The 19,835-nt window shown below is 48.8% G+C and overlaps 1 protein-coding gene across 1 annotated transcript in view; it reads left to right on the top strand.

Moving 5' to 3' along the window:
- nbas (NBAS subunit of NRZ tethering complex) overlaps positions 1-19,835 on the top strand; it is a gene marked incomplete at its 5' end in the record, with an annotated part of 121,992 nt that overhangs the window by 47,344 nt on the left and 54,813 nt on the right. Inside the window, 8 exons of the mRNA XM_079291210.1 lie at positions 1,875-1,988; positions 3,682-3,839; positions 4,238-4,321; positions 5,953-6,129; positions 6,708-6,821; positions 13,455-13,578; positions 16,732-16,808; positions 17,467-17,604. Coding sequence (XP_079147336.1) covers positions 1,875-1,988; positions 3,682-3,839; positions 4,238-4,321; positions 5,953-6,129; positions 6,708-6,821; positions 13,455-13,578; positions 16,732-16,808; positions 17,467-17,604 — 986 coding nt within the window. The remainder of the gene's footprint in view (positions 1-1,874; positions 1,989-3,681; positions 3,840-4,237; positions 4,322-5,952; positions 6,130-6,707; positions 6,822-13,454; positions 13,579-16,731; positions 16,809-17,466; positions 17,605-19,835) is intronic.

Genomic DNA, 19,835 nt, shown 5'->3' with positions numbered 1-19,835 from the left:
TATTGGCAGACATTGAATATGACAATAAATAGGTTTTCTTCAGTGTATAATCACCTGAAAATAACTTTACCTTAAAATGAGCCGGGTACTCTACACGGAGCCGGCCACCCTGTTTCTACAGCAGCACAGAACAGACAACGAACACTGGCTCTCTATTGGGCCATTTGCGTTTTTCGAGAAGTTCCCCTACGAGCTTGGCACACGGAAGACAATTTTATTTGGTTGCAATCTGGACACGGCTCTTTTATCAACATCCTACAGACTCGCAAGCCTCGCTTGGGAAGCCACTGACGATCCTTGTCTAGTCTGAGTACAGACGAAAGTTCTTTAACTCAAGGTCTCTCTCTATCCCTTCATATTCACTTCCTTTAGAAGTTACTATCAGCACAAGCTCTGCACCAGAAAAAAAAAAAGTGTTTACGGCAGTCTGCTTGTGCTGTTTCCTAATGGGATTCTCCATTTAGTTCATTTCCCTCCAACCATCCACAGCCGCCTCCAAACGCCACCATATGAAATTTGACGTACCGGGAAAGTTAAAGATGTCATCCTGTTGCCTCTCTTCCTCCAAAATGACATGAACATCGCTGTATCGCTGTCTTTCTCTCATCTGTCTGTTCCTCAAGAATATAAGCCAGACTCCTCTGCGTCTGTCTGTCGCTCCGTGTGTGTTGCTTCCCCCCCCCCTCTCTCTCTTCCGTCCTCCAGCTCTTAACTCGAAGTTCGTCCTGTCTTCTCTCTCTGAGGCCTGTCACCAGCTAAAGGAAACCTGCGTGCTGGCCTTGTGGCATTTCTATGTCTGTGCTGCTCACATTCAGGCAGCAGGCAGCAGCTCTCCCTGTGTGGTTCAGGGGGGGGGGGCAGAGGGAGATGAGAAGAGGAATAAACTAATTTTTAAATAAATAAATGCAGGGGGGAGGCTTTTGAAGGGCGCATCGCTCCGGGGCTCTGTGGTGAATATTTAATGCAGGTATCACCGGCACACCGGTTGAAAGCCCTTTGGGTTTGGTTCCCGCCTCGGTCTCCAGAAATGCTCCGTAAAATCATTCTGTCTCCTGGGACGGAGCCGAGAGGAAAAAATAAGTTGTTTTTGTCCGACTGGATCAATAATTATCATTAAATTGTGCTGACTCAGTTGGTGGCTTCTATTGGATTGCCAAGATGCCTGATTGAGATCGGCTTGAAATAAAAGCCAGAGCATGTCTTGATGAAAGCTTTTGGTCTGAAAGAAAACACACACACACACAAACACACACACAAATGCACCTCCTCTATATTGAGGTCTTGCCAGCTTTTGAAGACACCTTTTCACCAGTCACTCTGAAAATATTTGACCAATGCTTTTTTCCCCCTCGCAGTAAACGCCACATTTTTATCTGCCACTCACTCCGCACACTAACCCACTCACACACACACACACACCGATCAATGTAGCGCCATCGTATTTCTTCATCTCCGACCGCGTTCTTTGATCTGCAGCATGCAGGTTTGTTCAGAAGTCCTGCCCGTGCCTCTTCTCATCGCCCCGTCCGCTCCCTTTTGTTTACTGAACTCGGACCGAGATCAAAGGCCGTCCTGAGCCGCCTCGTGAATGTTAAACACCACAACCAAGCAAGACGGCGAGATGGTACTTTCTAAAATAGTTCATGCTCTCTGTTTGAGACGAACAGACGAAGCAACAGTCTCATTTACGGAAGACTGATTCATATGTAGTCACGGGCGCGGTCTGTGGCGCAGCTAATACAGTTATACCCTTATGTTGCAACCTTGAGCCTCTGTGTGTGTGTGTGTGAGTGTGTGAGTGTGGTCAGAAGGAGATTTAATAAAGAGGGATATAAATGATGTGTGCTTAAATGGATATCTGTCTGTGAATCTAGGTGATGACAAGGATGTGCGGAAAGGCCAAGTGCTGACCCTGCTGGCAGAGCAAGCTCTCCAGTGTCTGGACTTCAAGGCCTCCTACATCCACAGTCGGGACCTCATGGCCGCAGGTACGTAGTTGGCATTGGACAACGAGGGACACGTAGGTAACAGAAGTATCACTGAAGCCCGTAGGAAAGTTAAATGGCAACCTCCCTCATGCCTGTCTGCCTCATTTTCTAATGCAAATCACAGTCTAAAATGGAGAAGATCCAGGTTTCTAGAAATAGAGAAAGCAAGTAACGTTTACTTGCAACCAGCAAAACATACAGAACGACGACTGTACTCAACCAGTATAAGACACCAAAATAAATGTCACTGGGTGCGTTCCACTTTAAGTAAGGTGAAAATCATGGCTGCTGTAGACTGCGGCCCGTGTTGTGTGTTTGGGCTCTTTGCGGCGGTGCCTCGAATGGTTTGTCTTCTTGTCTCAAACGCTTAACAATCACTCACTTTGGGCTTCTTCCATCCTTCCTCGGATGGCCCCAAATCGAGGCTGAGTGACTTTGTTGTCCGTTCACGCACAAGAACAGCAACTATGACGGAGACGTGACAATAGCATCCCTATCGAGACCGCCCGCTCCTCAGCGTTTCCCCCGAAGGGATTCAAAGTGGTCGCTGCGATAATGGTATTTTCTCTGACCCCCGTTTCGCGTTACGCCACGCAAGACTCAAAGCGGGTAGAATTTGGTCGGGTCTTCCCTCGGTGCCGAGTAAAGGTAGATGGAGTAAAGAAAAGGCGTCTGGTAGAAAGAGAAGGCGTGATCAGATAAGCACCGGTGTTCTCTGCGAACGCAGTGGGAGTAATTGAATCTGTTTGTAGGAATGAAGTCAGGCCGGCGTGTTGCTTCTTGACTGTGATGAAGCCGGAACGAATGTAGCGCAGTTATTACAATGTTACAAGGTTGCACTTTATTGCACTTTATTGTGTCATCATTATCTCAGCATTATATCCTTTCCATTCTATTTTTTTTTTTTTTACCACAAATTCATCAAATTCATACTGTTTGTGTGTGCGTGCCCCCTCTACCTCTTTATGCCCTGCTCTTCTATCTGATCGGGTTCAGGGTAGTTTAGCAGAGCTGGCAGGACACTGATAGAAAATGAACAGCACTTCTGCTCAGCTATTTAGTGATGCAATGTGTGCGTTTGCATAGAGCGATGCAGGATCGAGTGCGAGTACGCAGAAATGAGTTGGCGCTTTTTTGCTCTTCCGGTTCCCTCGTCTCGAAGTTGATGAGTTTTCTAGATGGGTTTTTGGTTAAATGTCTGAAATAAGGTGAACAGAAGCTAGTTTCAAACGTTTTGTTCTGTGATACAACACATCTCCGTACAGTAAATATCCCACTCGTGAATTTTGAAAGTGGCTAAATGAGACGACAGAAAGTTGCAGACTAGTCCGCCCTCACGGCCTCATTGTGTTTACTCGCGGCTCATGCAGCCGTGGGTTAGGTTGTTTCCAGCCTAACCTGAGCTTTTTACGTCACTTCAATCTTTACAAAAAGGATAATTTATTGGGATTATCTTGCAGAATCCTGTTGGATTCTTTTGGACGCTAACTTCCAGGTTCGGCCGACAAAAAACGACGTTCTCCCTGCAGCGCTCTGAATGTGAATTTGGTCTCCTGCATCATCGTAGTTTTATAGATGATTTTATCGCAGGTGCCGTTATATCCTGCACTCGTTCACTTTAATTAAAACCTTTCTTACCCTGACTTCACCTCCCCTCCCCCTCCTTGTTTGGCTCCATCTGTTCGTCCTCCAGGTTACGGCCCAGCGTGGGATGTGTGCAGTCTGCTGGGTCAGTGTGAGGGCTACGGAGACCTGGAGGCCCGACAGGAGCTTTTAGCCTTCTCTCTCACCCACTGCCCCCCCGACAGCATCCACGGCCTGCTGGCTGCCTCCAGTGACCTGCAAACTCAGGTCACTCTTCACCTTTAATTATAGCTTCACCAATGTGGCTTTTTATAAACCCCAATGTGCAGTCTTTCTTTATGCTTTACAACTACAGCTGATATTTTGTACCAATAGTCCGTATCGAAACATAGGAATGACATGTCATTTGATGGACCCAGTCCACCATAATTATTAACAATACTAAAATTGTAAAATCAACCTCTTGTATGACAAACTCATGTCCTATCTGAACAGAAGGTACATTTAAAATAAGTTCAATTCTGGTCATTTTTTCGTTGAAGAAACGCTGTAAAAACGTCCTTTTCACCATTTTGCCTTTCAATCATACCAATTACGCCCACATTTCAGTTAATCCCTGTGTCCAATGAGATTCCTCCGTCTCCATCCCCATTTCTGTCCTCCAGGTTTTGTACCAGGCAGTTAACTATCAAATGGAGCCCGTTATTACCGAGAGTGGACGAGAGGCCGACGAGACGGCCTCTGTCAAGGTTTGTGTGTTGTTCTCGCACATCTTTTCTTTTCTGTACGTCTTTGTCTCCGAGATGCAGAGCCCTCTTCCGCTGTTCCTGTGTGGGTGTGTGCGCTTTTGTTCGGCTGGTGTGTTTTGCGATTGCTTCATATTTGATGAGGTGTAAATCTAGTGTTAAGGTTGCTCGGCTCGCTTGGTTTATTTATGCCTCACCTTCTCTTCCCCCTCAGCACCGCCAGCTTCATGGTGCCTTGAGTGGGTGTTAATGTTTCATGACTTGCTTTGCATCTCTTTTGTGTGGGGACGGGTGCTCATTTGAAACTGTCTGTCATTTTATTGTTGTGTTGATGTCCCTACCCGTCACTCGTGTATATTTAAGCCTTAGATGGATGTGTGTGTGTGTGTGTGTGTGTGTGTGCGTGTGCGCACTCTAGAGGTGCTTTTTTTTTCACGTGTTTTTTTTTATTCAAACAAACATCTTCAGTGTATGCGTGTTTGGGTTCTTTTCATTGCCCGACACTCGATCCCCTGCGAAATAAAGTATTGATGAAAGGCACTAAACGATTTGGCCTCGGCCCACTGGCTCTCGAAATTTGGTTTTAAAATCCCTTTTCAATTGTGCGGAAGCCAACATGGCGTGAAAACCGGTGGCTCGCTTTCAAAAAATACCCCACGAATTCAATTCGCAGTACATTGTAGCATTCATTTGTTGATTTTCGTTCGTTTATTGACACCATTCTCATATCTGTCCGTCAAATATGGGGCTAAATATTTCACGGACATATGTAGCTTCATATTTGACGGACAGATGTGAGAATGGTGTCAATTTTCTCATCTAATTATGTTTTCATCATCACCTACTAGCATTGTAGGTGGATTAAACATTGTATTTTGTTTGTTTAGTCTGTACAAAAACAACAAATCGCCGGACTATTTCAGGGTGCCAGGAAGATGAAGTAGTACGGCGCTTTTCCACTCTTTATGCTAAGCTAAGCTAAATGGCTGCTGGCTTCAGACAGATATACGAGTGGTGTCTATTTCATCTAACTCAAGGCTGGAGAGTAAACAAGTCAACTTTATTTATACGGCACTTTTCAAAAACAGCAGTTCCGAAGTGCTTCACAGACAATAAAAGAATGCAAAATAGTACACAGCATGAAAACGCATAACTACACAGTTCATGAATTGCAAACAGACTCGACAATAAAAGCAAAATGAAACTGAATAAAAAGACAAATAAACCAAAAGGAATTGCAAGCAACAAACTTAAATACGTGACTTTCTAGAACAGTCATATTTCTCATGATGTTGGACTTTTGCTTTAAGAAACAAGAAATTGTGTCACTGGGTGGAAGTCTTTGATTCAAATGTCTAATCCTAGTCACAAGAGGTAAAAAGATCTTTGTGTAATGAATCTGCCGCACACTGCCGTAGCACGACACAACATAAAGCATTGCGCTGAGACTTTTATCACATTTACTCACAAGCGCTCGCTGTATGTCTCTCAAGCAGGGCTGGGAGGGCTCAACGGTGCACATTGTAATTCCTCAAGCAGCGAAGGCTCTGCTACACTGAGTGACACACTGGAATAACGCGGCTCTCGTGTTTTCTGTCCGTCCCTGCTACCGCTGTTCCCTCGCTCGGCCCCAGGCCTGCGCTGCCTCTGTGGGCTCCCCCGTGGGGACAGCGGGGGACCTGCTGCACAGGACCACAGCTAAGACCATGAAAGTGCTGACCACGACCAGACTGACCACCAAGGCTGTGCTGACCGCAGTCAGCGACCACCGCTGGTGGAAGGACTCGCTCAGCTACCTCCGGCCGCTGCATGTGAGCACACCTTTTTTTGTTTTGTGGATCTAAGTGTGCGTGGTTTTGCGTGTCGTATTGACTTATGTGTGTTTATGTATGCGTAGACAGTAGTGTGCCGTAAAAGGCATATTCAAGCAGCCAAGAATACCAGGGCAATGACTGCAGATGTGTTCGCTTTATGCCTGTTTGTAACTCGATTAGTTCCTGAGCTGCACAGCACGTGTGTGGCGTGAAAATGCACATTTGCCCCTGCCTTCATATCGCAAATATTCTCGCTCGCAGACTTCATAGGCCTCATCCTAAAGACAACTAATCAAGAGCTCATCCCCTGCATAATTAATCGGCCCGCATGTTGAATATTTCAATATGTGGCGGTTGCCGGCGGCTGGACCGGCTCGGCGGTCGCCGGGGCGGAGATTGATGGCGTCTTTCGTCTCGGCAGCGATTTTGGGGGAGGGCGGCCCGTGGTCGCACGTTTCTAAGTAAAGAGAAGAAGAAGAAAAGAAACCGGGGAGGATGTGAGCTGTGGGACAGAGAGCGATGACAGTGCTGTGGGCATGTTGTGAAAGTTTAATGATGTTTTGATGGCTCCTCAGGGTCACGACGCAGGAGCCACTAGTCAGGAAGGGGCGTGCGAGAACTCCAACCTGCAGCGGCAGGGCTGTAGCCCCTTTTATCAGCAGCTCATTGATGATCCCTGTGTGGACCTGGTGAGTGGCTGAAGACCAGTGCTCATGGCTCATTCTTTTTTTTTTTTTTTTCTTCCTTCCGCTTCCCTGTTGTCCTTATTTCTCCTTTAATTTGTTTTTTACCTGAGGCCTCCTACTTGTATTACAGCAAAAATGCTTGACATTTAATCAAATTTCTTTTCTCCTGTGGCTTATATAAAGCCCTTCAAAAACAACGTTGAAACTAAATTAATTGTGATTTCAGACGAAGTAGTGTTAATGCCAAAAGCAATTTGGGAAGTACTAATAGTACTTAACAGGGAAAGAATAACAAACCAAAGAATAAATAGTAAGATAACAGCTAAATGTGTAGATGTGGTCAGAAGAATGCTAAGCATAACAGAAGAAGTACTGCGTGTATTAGACGGAGGGCGAGAGATGAATACCATAATACTCTAAAAGAAAAGGACGTCGACGGACGGAGCTTTGCAAGTAGAAAAGGAGAAAAGTAAGAAAAGGAGTAGTTTGACCTTTAAGCCTAGTGTAACAGCCCCCGGGGTGGTCAGGGGTGTTACTGGACAATATGCAATACTTATAAAGACACGGAGACTTAAAGACGTGGCAATCAAATACTTTACTGGGGTATTGGTAACGACACAGCAGCCACACAGCCAATACAAGTCCGTTAAGCAAGAGAAGGGTCTAGGTGCAGTTCCGGGGTCTGATACACAAGGCGCAATTCTCGTACGGTCCAGGGGTTGGGCAGGGGCGTCGTTCTCCTCCAAGCAGGGGTCAGTAGCCGGGGGCAATCCAGTTGGGGTAGTCTTCCGTTCCAGGGTCGTTTGCTAAGTAGTCTCACAATATCTCACCGTCTCGAATGGTTTCACCTAAGTTACTTCCCCCGACTTCACATCTTCCTTCTCCTTTTATATCCGCCCATGAAGCTCCACTGGCCGGCTCTCTCAGGTGTGCCTTGTTGCGCTGATTGCCTGCTGGCACTAAGGGAGCGTGTGCAAAGTGCAATCCATTTCTCTCTGGTAGTCTGTAGTATCTTCCGGCCATCACTACTCCCTGAGCTCGCCCACCCCGGCTGCCACACACCCCCCCCCTTAAATCTGACCTGGGGGGAGGACTGCTCCAGGAACACCAGGCGTCCCTGCGGGACAAGGCATCGGCGTTTCCGTGAGCGGCACCGGATCTGTGGACGACAGAGAAGGCATAGGGCTGCAGAGACAGAAACCAGCGGGTGACCCGGGCGTTATTTTCTTTATTTCTCGACATCCATACCAATGGGGCATGGTCGGTGACCAGAGTGAACTTTCGTCCCAATAAGTAATATTTGAGCTCGCCCAGGGCCCACTTGATGGCTAGGCATTCTTTTTCCACTGTGGAATATTTCTGTTCCCTGGGCAAGAGTTTTCTGCTGATGTATGTTATCGGGTGTTCCTCACCATTTTGTACTTGGGCCAGGACGGCGCCTACCCCGGTCTCTGATGCGTCGGTCTGGACCACCAACGGTTTCTCAAAGTCCGGGGTCACCAACACTGGTTCTGAACACAGCACCCTCTTGAGGTTCTCGAAGGCCTCCTCTGTCTCTGCTGTCCACTGGATCCGCTCTGGCAGCCGGTTTCCTGTTAGGTCCGTCAGGGGAGCTGCAAGGGAGGAAAAGTGGGGGACAAATCGCCTGTAATAGCTCGCCAGTCCAATAAATGCCCTTACTTGTTTCTTGGTGAGGGGGCGGGGCCATTCCCGGATCGCCTCGACCTTCCCTACCTGGGGCTTGACGCAACCTCGCCCAATGGTGTACCCCAGGTAATCCGCATCTCGGAGGCCGAGGCGACACTTTTTGGGGTTAGCTGTTAGCCCCGCTCCCCTCAGGGCTCGGAGCACGGCGTCGACCCGACGCAGGTGGGTCCCCCACTCCTCCCCATGTACGACGATGTCGTCTAGGTACGCCGCGGCATACTCTCGGTGGGGCCGAAGGACTTGGTCCATCAGCCTCTGGTAGGTAGGTGGGGCCCCGTGTAGACCGAAGGGGAGCCGTTTGTACTGGTACAGCCCCTCGGGGGTGGCGAAGGCTGTCTTCTCTCTGGCCTCGGGGGCCAAGGCCACTTGCCAGTAGCCCTTCGTGAGGTCCAGGGTGGTAATGAATCTGGCACTCCCTACCCGTTCGATCATCTCGTCCACTCGTGGCATCGGGTAGGCGTCGAATTTGGAGATCAGGTTGAGCTGGCGGAAGTCATTGCAGAACCTGACTGAGCCGTCAGGTTTGGGGACGAGGACGATGGGGCTACACCACTCGCTTCTGGAGGGCTCGATTATGTCCGCCTGCAACATTTTGCGTACCTCTGTCTCAATGGCGGTCCTCCTGGCTTCTGGCACCCGATACGGCCTGAGACGTACCTTCTTCCCAGGTTCGGTATGTATGTGATGGTGGATGAGGTCGGTGTACCCCGGCTCTGGGGAGAAGACGTCCCGGAATCGGTCCACTAGCTCGCGGAGGTCTTGCTTTTGGCTGGGGGTCAGCTGCTCTCCCATGGGGACCTCTACTGCCTCCGTCTTTCCTGTGGTGGGAGGGGGAGAGAGAGAGAGGGAAAATAGGGCCTCACGGGCCACCCATTTTTTTAGCAGGTTAATGTGATACACCTTTGTGGGATGTCGTCGCCCTGGTTGTCGTACCCTGTAGTTCACTTCTCCTACTTTTTCCATTATTTCATAGGGTCCATTCCACCGAGCCAGGAATTTGCACTCAGATGTGGGGACTAATACCAGGACTCGGTCCCCCGGGCTAAATTCTCTGGGCTGGGTTCCCCTATTGTAGACCCGGGCTTGGGCAGTCTGGGCCTCGGCCATGTGTTCTCGAACCATCGGCCAAATTGTTGCCATTCTCTCTCTTACCTCTTCCACGTGTTCCACCAGCGTACGGTGGGGTGATGGCTGGTGTTCCCAGGCCTCTTTGGCCAGGTCGAGGAGTCCCCGGGGCCGTCTTCCGTACAACAGCTCGAAGGGGGAAAATCCCGTGGAGGCCTGGGGAACCTCACGAATGGAGAACATGAGGAAAGGGAGCAGCTGATCCCAATTACGTCCGTCTGCCTCCATGGCTTTCCGGAGCATCCGTTTCAGGGTCTGATTAAACCTCTCTACTAGGCCGTCTGTCTGCGGGTGGTATACCGACGTTCTTAACTGGTTTACCTTCATTAGCCCGCACAGGTCCCTCATGATTCTTGACATGAAGGGGGTCCCCTGATCAGTCAAGATCTCGTCCGGGATGCCTACACGAGAAAATAACATCATTAATTCCCTGGCAATACCTTTGGTGGCCATGGTCCGAAGGGGAATGGCCTCTGGGTAGCGAGTGGCGTAATCCAGCACCACCAAGATGTACTGGAATCCCTTACTGGACCTTGGGAGGGGTCCCACCAAATCCATCGCAATCCTACTGAAGGGAATTGAAATAATGGGTAAGGGGATCAGCGGATTGCGATGGTGCGGCTGGGGGGCAACCCGCTGGCAGTCAGGACAGCTCCGGCAGTAGTCCTCCACCGTTTTTTTCACCCCGGGCCAGTAAAACCGGGCCTTGATTCTTTCCAGGGTTTTCTCCACCCCCAGGTGGGCCCCCAACAGGTGGGTGTGGGCCATCTGGAGCACCACCGACACAAAAGGGCGGGGCACCAATAACAACTCAAGGGGTGCCCCGTCCTTCATTACCACTTGATACAACAAATTAGCTTTAATGGCAAAGTGAGGGTAAATTATTTGTCTTACCCCATCCATGGGTTTGCCGTCCACCACGGACACCTGTCGCAGGGCATTTTGGAGGTTGGCGTCCTCCAGCTGGGCGGTCCCGAAGCGTCCCGCTAGAGGGGCAGGCAGGGGTTGGTCCTCGGGGTTTAGTGGGAACAAATCAGCCCAGGCGTCCTCACTGGCCTGGCTTGGATCCCTTTCTTCGGGGGCTGGAAGAGGGTCCTCCTCCCTGGCTGGACGAAGGGCGGCTTCCGCGGCCCGGACGGCGGCGCTGGCGGCGCCTTCTGAGAGGGGGGACGTGGAGCTCAGGGGGTCGGCCCCCTGAAACCCACACAACTTTCCTGGCGTGCGGTGTGGTTTTCGTGGTGGGGCTTTCTTCCCGTTGGCCAGGCCTCTCCATAGCCCCGGGAAGACAGGGGAGTCCCTTCCGATCAGGAGGTCCACCGGTAGGTCGGGTACCACCCCTGCCGGTCCGGTGCTCTTCCCCTGGGTGGTGTGAAGCTCTAGGATCGCGGTGGGGTAGTCTCTGGTCTCCCCGTGAATACAGGTGACTGATACTGTACTTTTCAGGTAGGGTAGCTCGACGAAGTCGGGGCGGACGAGGGTGACGGCGCTGCCGGAGTCGACCAGGGCGGCCGCGTCATGCCCGTTCGCTCGTACTGGGGTGAGTGGGGCCGAATCGCCCTGTTGGGCCCAACAGGTGGTCAGTAGTCCACAGGGGTGACTAGTCTCGCTAGCTGTGGGCATGGGGGCGTCCCCCCGCTGTGGGCAGTTCCAGGCAATATGTCCCATCTCACCACAGTCATAACACCTGCGGGTGTCGGGGGTTAACAGGGATCTGCGCTGGGGGGTTTCCACGGGAGGGGTCCTCATGGCCGGCTCTCGTGGGGAATCTCCAGGTTTCAACAGTCGGGCCGGGTGGATATTTCCATCTTGGGCGGTCTCCCCCCCCGCACCAGAGCCTGCGCCGCTTGCCAGCCCTCCATTACCTCAGTCAGTTCCTCGAGACTGCGGGGATTTTTTTGTCCTGCCAATTTTTTGGCTTCAAACGGTAATGACCTCAGTAACTTATCCATGATTACCCGATCAAGGGGGGAAAATGAGAGGGGCTCCGACATCAGCCAGGCGGTAGTGATCCGCGTGATATCATACAGTTGCGCTCTTGGAGAGAGGGTGGCATCATAATTCCACTCATGAAATCGCTGCGCTTTTGTCAGAAGCGTCACCCCGCTACGCTGAAGCACTTCCTCCTTCAGTGCTGCGTAGGTGACGGGTGAAATATTGGCTAGGTCTTGGTAAGCCCGTTGCGCGGTGCCCGTCAAAAAAGGAGCGATCAAGTCTGCCCACCGTTCCTCGGGCCATTGTTCACGTTTTGCAGTGATTTCGAAAGTCAGAAGGAAAGCTTCCACTTCGTCACTGGCTGTTTGTTTAACCAGGAAGCGCGAGGGATTCACTCGCTCCAGTCGTTTCCCTTCCTGTTGGTTGGTTTGCAACTCCATATATTTTTCCATTTGCTGGTGGTGTTGGTGTTGTGTTTGCTGTTGAAGTTGCAGCAGTTGTACTTGCATCTGCATTGCCTCTTCGTGCCTCCTCTGAGTCTCCGCATTGCTGGCTATGAGACCTGCGAGAAGCTCCTGCACAGGGTTGGGCGCGGACATTTTGATGTCGATACGACGCGTAATATAAATATTAGATATTGTCCAGAAGCCGGTTAAATGCCCACATTCTCCACCAATGTAACAGCCCCCGGGGTGGTCAGGGGTGTTACTGGACAATATGCAATACTTATAAAGACACGGAGACTTAAAGACGTGGCAATCAAATACTTTACTGGGGTATTGGTAACGACACAGCAGCCACACAGCCAATACAAGTCCGTTAAGCAAGAGAAGGGTCTAGGTGCAGTTCCGGGGTCTGATACACAAGGCGCAATTCTCGTACGGTCCAGGGGTTGGGCAGGGGCGTCGTTCTCCTCCAAGCAGGGGTCAGTAGCCGGGGGCAATCCAGTTGGGGTAGTCTTCCGTTCCAGGGTCGTTTGCTAAGTAGTCTCACAATATCTCACCGTCTCGAATGGTTTCACCTAAGTTACTTCCCCCGACTTCACATCTTCCTTCTCCTTTTATATCCGCCCATGAAGCTCCACTGGCCGGCTCTCTCAGGTGTGCCTTGTTGCGCTGATTGCCTGCTGGCACTAAGGGAGCGTGTGCAAAGTGCAATCCATTTCTCTCTGGTAGTCTGTAGTATCTTCCGGCCATCACTACTCCCTGAGCTCGCCCACCCCGGCTGCCACACTAGAAAATGGTCGCCCTGGGCTATGACTGGGCTTTTTATTCAGAGACACAAATCATGTGGATAGCTTAAAGAGTGGACGCGAGGGGAAACAGAACGCCGATACATCTCTCCTCATGGCATTTTAATAGGCCTCTCCAAATCCCTTCCTACGCTCCATCTCCAGCGCCCATCCATCTTCCATCATCCGTCGACCAATAATGGCTCCCCGCGTCCGTCTGTCTGTGAATCGGCTGATCAATGGGATTTGGTTTTTACCTGAACGGTTACAATGGAGGAAGTGGTCAGAGGGAGGAGAGGCTGATTGAGAGAGAGAAAGAGAGACGAGCGCAACAAGTCGGAAAGATGGATCGAGTGGGAGCGATGGACGGGAGACGTCGTGTGTTTGAGGGACAGCTCGGACGCTCGCGAGAGTGCAAATTTCATTCTTATCCTTTTTAAAGACACTTGAGAAATAACAAGAGTCCTATGAATGAATTATCCAAGTTATTTGGCATTGAAGTTCATTTGTTTACTCCATCCGTCACCTCAATCACATCTCTGTGCTCTGATCTGTTCTCCCGAGTGATGGATTCCCTCAGTACAGCGATGAGTACACGGTGTTTATTCGTCGCTCGCTCTCTTCTTCGTTCCTTCTCTTAGAGTCAAGATGTGTATTCGTCCTACAAGGACGTGCCTCAGGAAAACTTTGCTGAGGTTCTGCTGAGGACCGGCAAACTGGCGGAGGCCAACACTGAAGGGAAAACCCTGTTTCCTGCTACGGAGGGTGAGCATGCAGAAACGCATGTGACACAGTTACACGCACACACACTCACACGCGCACACACACAGATACTTGCATTTTAATCCCAGATAGCCACGGACTACTTTTAGGATCGGGCATCATTTCTGCCAGGTCGGTCGTCATTTTATGCTCCGTTTGATTTGTTCCGCGGTTCCGATTTCCTGCATTGCTGCTCTTAGAAAACCTGTTAAAGACTAAATTGTTTTAAAAATAATATTGGAGCAGTTTTTTCCACGTTATAACCACTGAGACTGTGCTTTGATAGAAATAAAGCTGCACTTTGATTCTTAGTGCTCCGTCTTAGTGAAGCTGTGGCCCCCCCCCTTCACCCTTCCCGCTCTTCTCCTCATCCGTCTAGCCGTGGAGCCCGTATGTGGTGGACAAGGGGACAACATGGCAAGAATAGCTTCAGATTGATTAATGAATGTATGGCCTTGCATCCCGCAGCAAAGGTAAATAATGACACGTCACCGCTGCGATATCGGAGAGATAGTATCAAGTCAAGACATCAAGGCCACGCTGCGTGATGGATCACAGCTGCTCGCCAAAATCAATGCCACGACGAAAATAAAGAGCAAATGTATGTGTGCGTGTGTGTTTGAATACTAATATGTGGACACTAAAGAATGCGATAAACATACTTTGACCATGGAGTGCTAATGCGTTGATATGCACACACACACATTCTGTGTGCTGTATCGCTCTTCTTAAAAAGTCACCTTCCACCGAGCAGCGACGTGTCGAGAAAGCGAAAAGGCGGCGTGGACGGCATCGCGTCCGATAACAACCGTCGATTAATGACTCGCGTATCGGCCCCGCCGCACCGGCTGGCCTTAAAAACAGACCGGGAGAGATGGCCTTTAAGAATATAAATATATCGATTTTTCACCTGGCCCCAGATAAGGTGGAGGTAATTCATGATGACACCAGTGGAAAGTGACTCAATGGGATTGAGCTGAGTAAGGTGCAGGACGCGGGAAGCGGTGGGAGACACACACACACACACACACAGAGCACGGAGTGCTGCCATTGGCTGCATATTGACCGGGCCACAATCAGTTGTTTTCCACACTGCATGCACAGGTAACATACTAATAAGTCACTGTCTCACCATACCGCTAATAATGTAATAATAATCAGATTTTCAGACATAGGAGCAGTAGTGTGTGAGTGTGTGTGTGTGTGTGTGTGTGTGTGTGTGTGTGTGTGTGTGTGTGGATGTACGTACACACGCATATATACACACTGTCTGTTTTCCTCTCCTTCCTTTCTCTTCCTCACAAGCAGAAATACTGTCTGCTTTTAAGTCAGGGTTATCTATTCTCTGTGTGTGTGTGTGTGTGTGTGTGTGTGGGGGTGTGTTTACCCCTCTGGTAATTCCTGTCCCGATGGTATCGGTGGCTTTAGAGAGGCGTGTAATCAGCCCACTCTGAGGTGTAGCTCATTGAAACGCTGGGGGGAAGGAGGAGGGTGGGCACTCTGCTTAAGATAGCTGTTATGGCTCTTTAAGCTGGCGCATCAGTCCGCCCCCGGCTCTCACACTGAACCTCCAACTGTATATGTCAGGTAATGGCCTGTGCACATATGAATATTTGTGTGCATTCTGTTCGACAGAATGCGTCCCCCCCCCCCCACCCCGCCTTTCTCCAGTGTCCATGCTCTACTTTTCTCCGCTCTGTGCGTCCTTGTGTTTGCCTGTTGTGGCCTCGAGGCAAGCAGTGGACAAAAGTCCATCCCCGTGCCCAAAGCCCCCTCGAGACTACAAATCCCATCAGCCTTAGGGACTCCAAAAACATGGGTTGTGTCCCAATTCCATATTCCATACTAACTCTCAGCAGTTTTTCAGTGTGTGTTATGCCTTATTCGCATAGGACTAGTATCACATGGGGACCTCAAGTAATTTGTAAGAATTGCGGAGGCCGTCTGTGATCTTAAACCTGTGCGAATCTGTAGTTTGTCAAGTAAAAACACAGAGGTTGTCTGATAATATCAGTCCCGTTAAAAAATCGGCATCTTGGTGATTTAGGGTCCTTTTTTTTTTTCTGCCTCTTTCCTGGTTGAGACGTATGGAGGCTGCATTTGCAATTAAATGATGCTTCACAGCAAGAGGTCTTTGTGAGTATAAATAGGCCTAAATAATAAAATAGTATTATAGTATTAAACATAAATATCATATAGTATACTATTTTTAATTTAAGCGGATGTTACACAAAGCCTTGGCATCATACATGGAGGATAATGTCAGTAAATTTGATTAAAATGCTTCCTTTATCCCGAGCGAATGCGCCGCACAAAACAGAGATGTGGGGGGGCGATTTCTAAATCCCATTATGTCCCTCGGTGGTACCGGTCCCCTGCAAATAGGGCTTTACATCAAGTGTACTTGATTGTTCGAGCGTGTCGTGAGCGTGTCGATGCATACCGTGTCCCACAATGCAATGCAGAAAGTAAATGGAAGTGCAGTGCACAGCTGCAGAACATTAAAGCTCATCGAGTGACGTTCGGATGATTGTAAAAACACTTTTTGTTCTCTTTGTGAGGCGTTATGCTTAGCAGTGCTCGGCATAGTCGGCGGTAGCATTCCAAAGTTTCCGTGTCCATTTTTCTGTTTGTACAAAACAGTCGGGTACACTACGACAGTATGACCTTTAGTCACAAACTACTTATTCACAGTCGACATGTCCTTCTCTGCCAGATCAGTGGACGAGTCAGAACCAGTTAAACGGTATTTTAGGATTCCTATGATCAAACTTCGCAGTCAATACGCATAGAGTAATTTGGCATTCAGGCAGGAGATTCAACTTTAAAGTGCACTCAGATGACGTTTGGACTCATCTGGAGAGCACTTATTAGAAGTGGGCATGTCCTGACTCTTTGAATAATGAAATAAGAAATGACTCTTCTTGACTCTGTGTTCCCCCCTTTTTCTTCTCAGCACCCTCTAGTCTTACCTTCCCTCTCTTTTGTCTGGCCCACAGAGAGGTGTGCTCTGACAGCCATTGTCGTCTGTATTCAACAAACGTGGGATGAAACTCGTCCAAGAGGGGGGGGGGGTTGGTTGCTAATCCTCAGTGCTTTAGTTAAAGTCTTTTCTTTCCCCTCTCTCTCTCTCCCCCCCTCTCCATCCCTTTCCAGTTTTGCTGCAGCTGGCCAACGATGCGTTTCCCAGGGACATGATGCTGGCTCTATCCTACTTACTGGCTCTGCCTCAGGTAGGTGGCCACACACACACACACACACACACACACACACACACACACACACACACACACAGCTTCATTTTAGGCACATACAAAAAGACTCTGATGATATAAGTGCGACTGTATTTTAGTGAGACTCTGGCAGAGGGAGTCCATGTTCCTCACCCTTCTAGATGAGCTATTGTGTTACACAGTTTGCATCATCAGTGTGTCAAATCAAAGTCGCTCTTAAAAGGCACCGCGTGATGCTGCTGAGTGACATATGTGGCCCTTGTCCATCTTCTCCCAGCTGTCAGAGGAGCAGTGCATGTCTTTTGATCGCTGAGAAAATGAAATATAAGACGGAGAAACTCTACTGCAGTAGATTCAAGTGGAGGGAGTGAGATCCCTCGTGAGTCTCAGCACACGTCTCCAGTGAAACACTAAACTGCTGGAGTGGATATGACATACCGGTAGATATTTCTTGGAGAGTTTGTTAACTCCCCCCGGATTAGACTGACGTTACTGACACGATGAGCTCAGAGTCTGCTGGTCCGCTGCATTTTGGACTTTTATTTTGAACTGCTTTTGGACGTTATTGTGAGTTCAGTGGATTAACTATTGGAATAAAGTACATTTCCCACCACTTGCATACTTTCTTATTCATGTGTTTCCATCCGTGTCTATGCAGGTACTGGATGCCAACAGGTGTTTTGAGAAACAGTGTCGTTCTGCCCTGTCGCTCCAGCTGGCTGCGTACTACTACTCCCTGCAGATCTATTCTCTCCTCATACCTTGCCTCAAGGACAAGAACCACGCTCTCTACCAGGTTAGCAAAGAATACCAATTCTGTGTGTGGGTGGTTGTGTGAATGGAGGTATTGGGTACAATGCAGAGGTGGGCAAAAGATCCGAACATACGAGTGGGAAGGGGAAGAGGAGGAGAGTGGCGGCGGGGGTGATGAGGTGGAGAATAAAAAGAAGAACTGGTTCTGACCTTTTCCTTGAGTGGACTGTGGCTCTCGTGGGCTTTAGCCTCGGTGGAGGAAGTGAAGGTAAAATGTTGAAATCATAAAACGGAAGAGGGAAAGAGGCCAGCAGAAGAAGTGGATAAGTGTATCCCAGTTGACATTCAAGGTCAGAACTGTGCACAAAAACACGCGCTCACACACGCGCACACACACACACATCAACAAGTTCTACTCAACGCCACATGCTCATCCCCACACACACACACACATGCTCCCTGCAACCTAATGGCAGTAATCACTCCTCAACCTCCTGCTTAACGTGAAGTTCAAATCCATTAACTTAAAAATATATACCACTTTCCCTCCTCCGCTCTACACTTTGGCAGTACCTTCATTTTTAGCTCTTCTTGTTTTCTTTCATCATCGGCCATTTCCTTCCATTTTCCCTCTTCAGTGTGTTCTTCCAGCTTGTTATCGTTGTGTTCCAGGTCTTGCCTTCACTTCGCTCTTATTGATGAGGTAGTGGCAACTTTTAGAGGGAAGAAAACCTTTCAACCCTTTTACCCTCGTCTTCGTTCTCCTCATCCACCGTCGTTTTCTCCCCCAGTGTGTGTGCTCCTGCTGTTTCCTTTCTGTTTCCTTATTTATTTTTCCTCTGCCAGCTTAATGAATTGCTTTGTTGGCGTGACAGTTCTGCTTTTACGTTGTCTCCGCAGGCTTCTTTCTGCTGTCGTTCCTCCTCCTACACTCTTCAGATTATTTCCCCCTCCATAGACGTGTCTCGCTCTTGTCAAATCTCGGGCCTCACCGTCCACAATACTATCTTGACTCTGCATATTTAATACAATTCTCTTGTGCTTTCTTGAGCTCTCTCGCTTTCTCTTATTTTTTTAAGGGCGCACGTTGCATGGCGTGTGATATGTTATTGCAGATATGTATGACAGGGTGCCCGTATCGAAGTATCTCGCACGTGCTTGCTTTGCAAGTTCGGGTTCGGGGGAGAATAACATGTTACATACACAAGCGTGTGTTTTACAATAGTTTTTCTACATGTAGAATTGTTCGTGTGCATGCTTTTGTTGGTGTGTAGTGTGTTACGTGTAACTGCAGGCTAACATGTGTGTGCGTTGTGTGTGTGAAGATGTCCCTAAGTGTTTCCCACTCTCCACTTGAGGAGCAGCAACACTGCCTCTATAGCGCTCACGCTTTTTCGGTTCTCTTGTCGCTGTCGCATAATTTCGTACCCAAGCAATAAGACGCCAAACACTCAAGACTCCGAAGCCATTCGGTCGCAAATAGGAACGCAACTCTCTGAGGGGTTTGAAAGCATCAATCAACGTTCCCTCACTGTTCTGGAGAAATAACGGGTTTTTGGCGCCGACGCTGCCTGCTAAGAAAACATTGAAACCTAAGGTCAATTTCATTAAAAACACACACATACAGTACTTATTCATAAATGTCACATATGATAAACATTGTAAAAATGTATGCTGCCACGACTCCTGACTCCTACAGTAATATGTACCTTCAGGAATGTTTTACCAATGCATCAATCGTCGTTGTTGACATGTTATTTACCTCGTCTATTCAGCACATACACACTCACACATACATGAGTTATTTTTGACATTTATGCTGATAAACATATGACCAGAACTTTACAACATGCAGTAACGGTGACTGTAAAGAAACAAGACCATGAAGGTTTGCAGCAGATACCTCGGTTTGATTTTGAGGAATCCTTTGGAACTGACAGGTGTGAGACGGAAGTCTCAACACGATGATCACCGAGTTAATAATCACTGATATCTGGGTATCCAAACATACATGGAAGAGAAAACACAACTGCTGCCAAACTGCATTTTCAGCGTGCTTGATGGAATGAATGAGGGCGTTATGTCTGACATTCTCATTTGATTTTACCTCCAAATTGGATAATCGTGGAAAAGACATGACGTTGCGAGTTTCCCTGGACTATTTTTTGTTGTTGTTGTTGTGAAATTTGCCTCGTTCCCAGACCTGAGTCATCCTTTGGTGACGATGATTAAGAAAATGAACCGATTCGTAACAAATTGAAAGTGATCCTTCAT

This window comes from Melanostigma gelatinosum (assembly GCF_949748355.1).
Source record: "Melanostigma gelatinosum genome assembly, chromosome: 19".
Classification (NCBI taxonomy): Eukaryota; Metazoa; Chordata; class Actinopteri; order Perciformes; family Zoarcidae; genus Melanostigma; species Melanostigma gelatinosum.
Note: the sequence above shows the minus strand (reverse complement) of the source record. Positions and strands in the feature narration are given on the sequence as shown.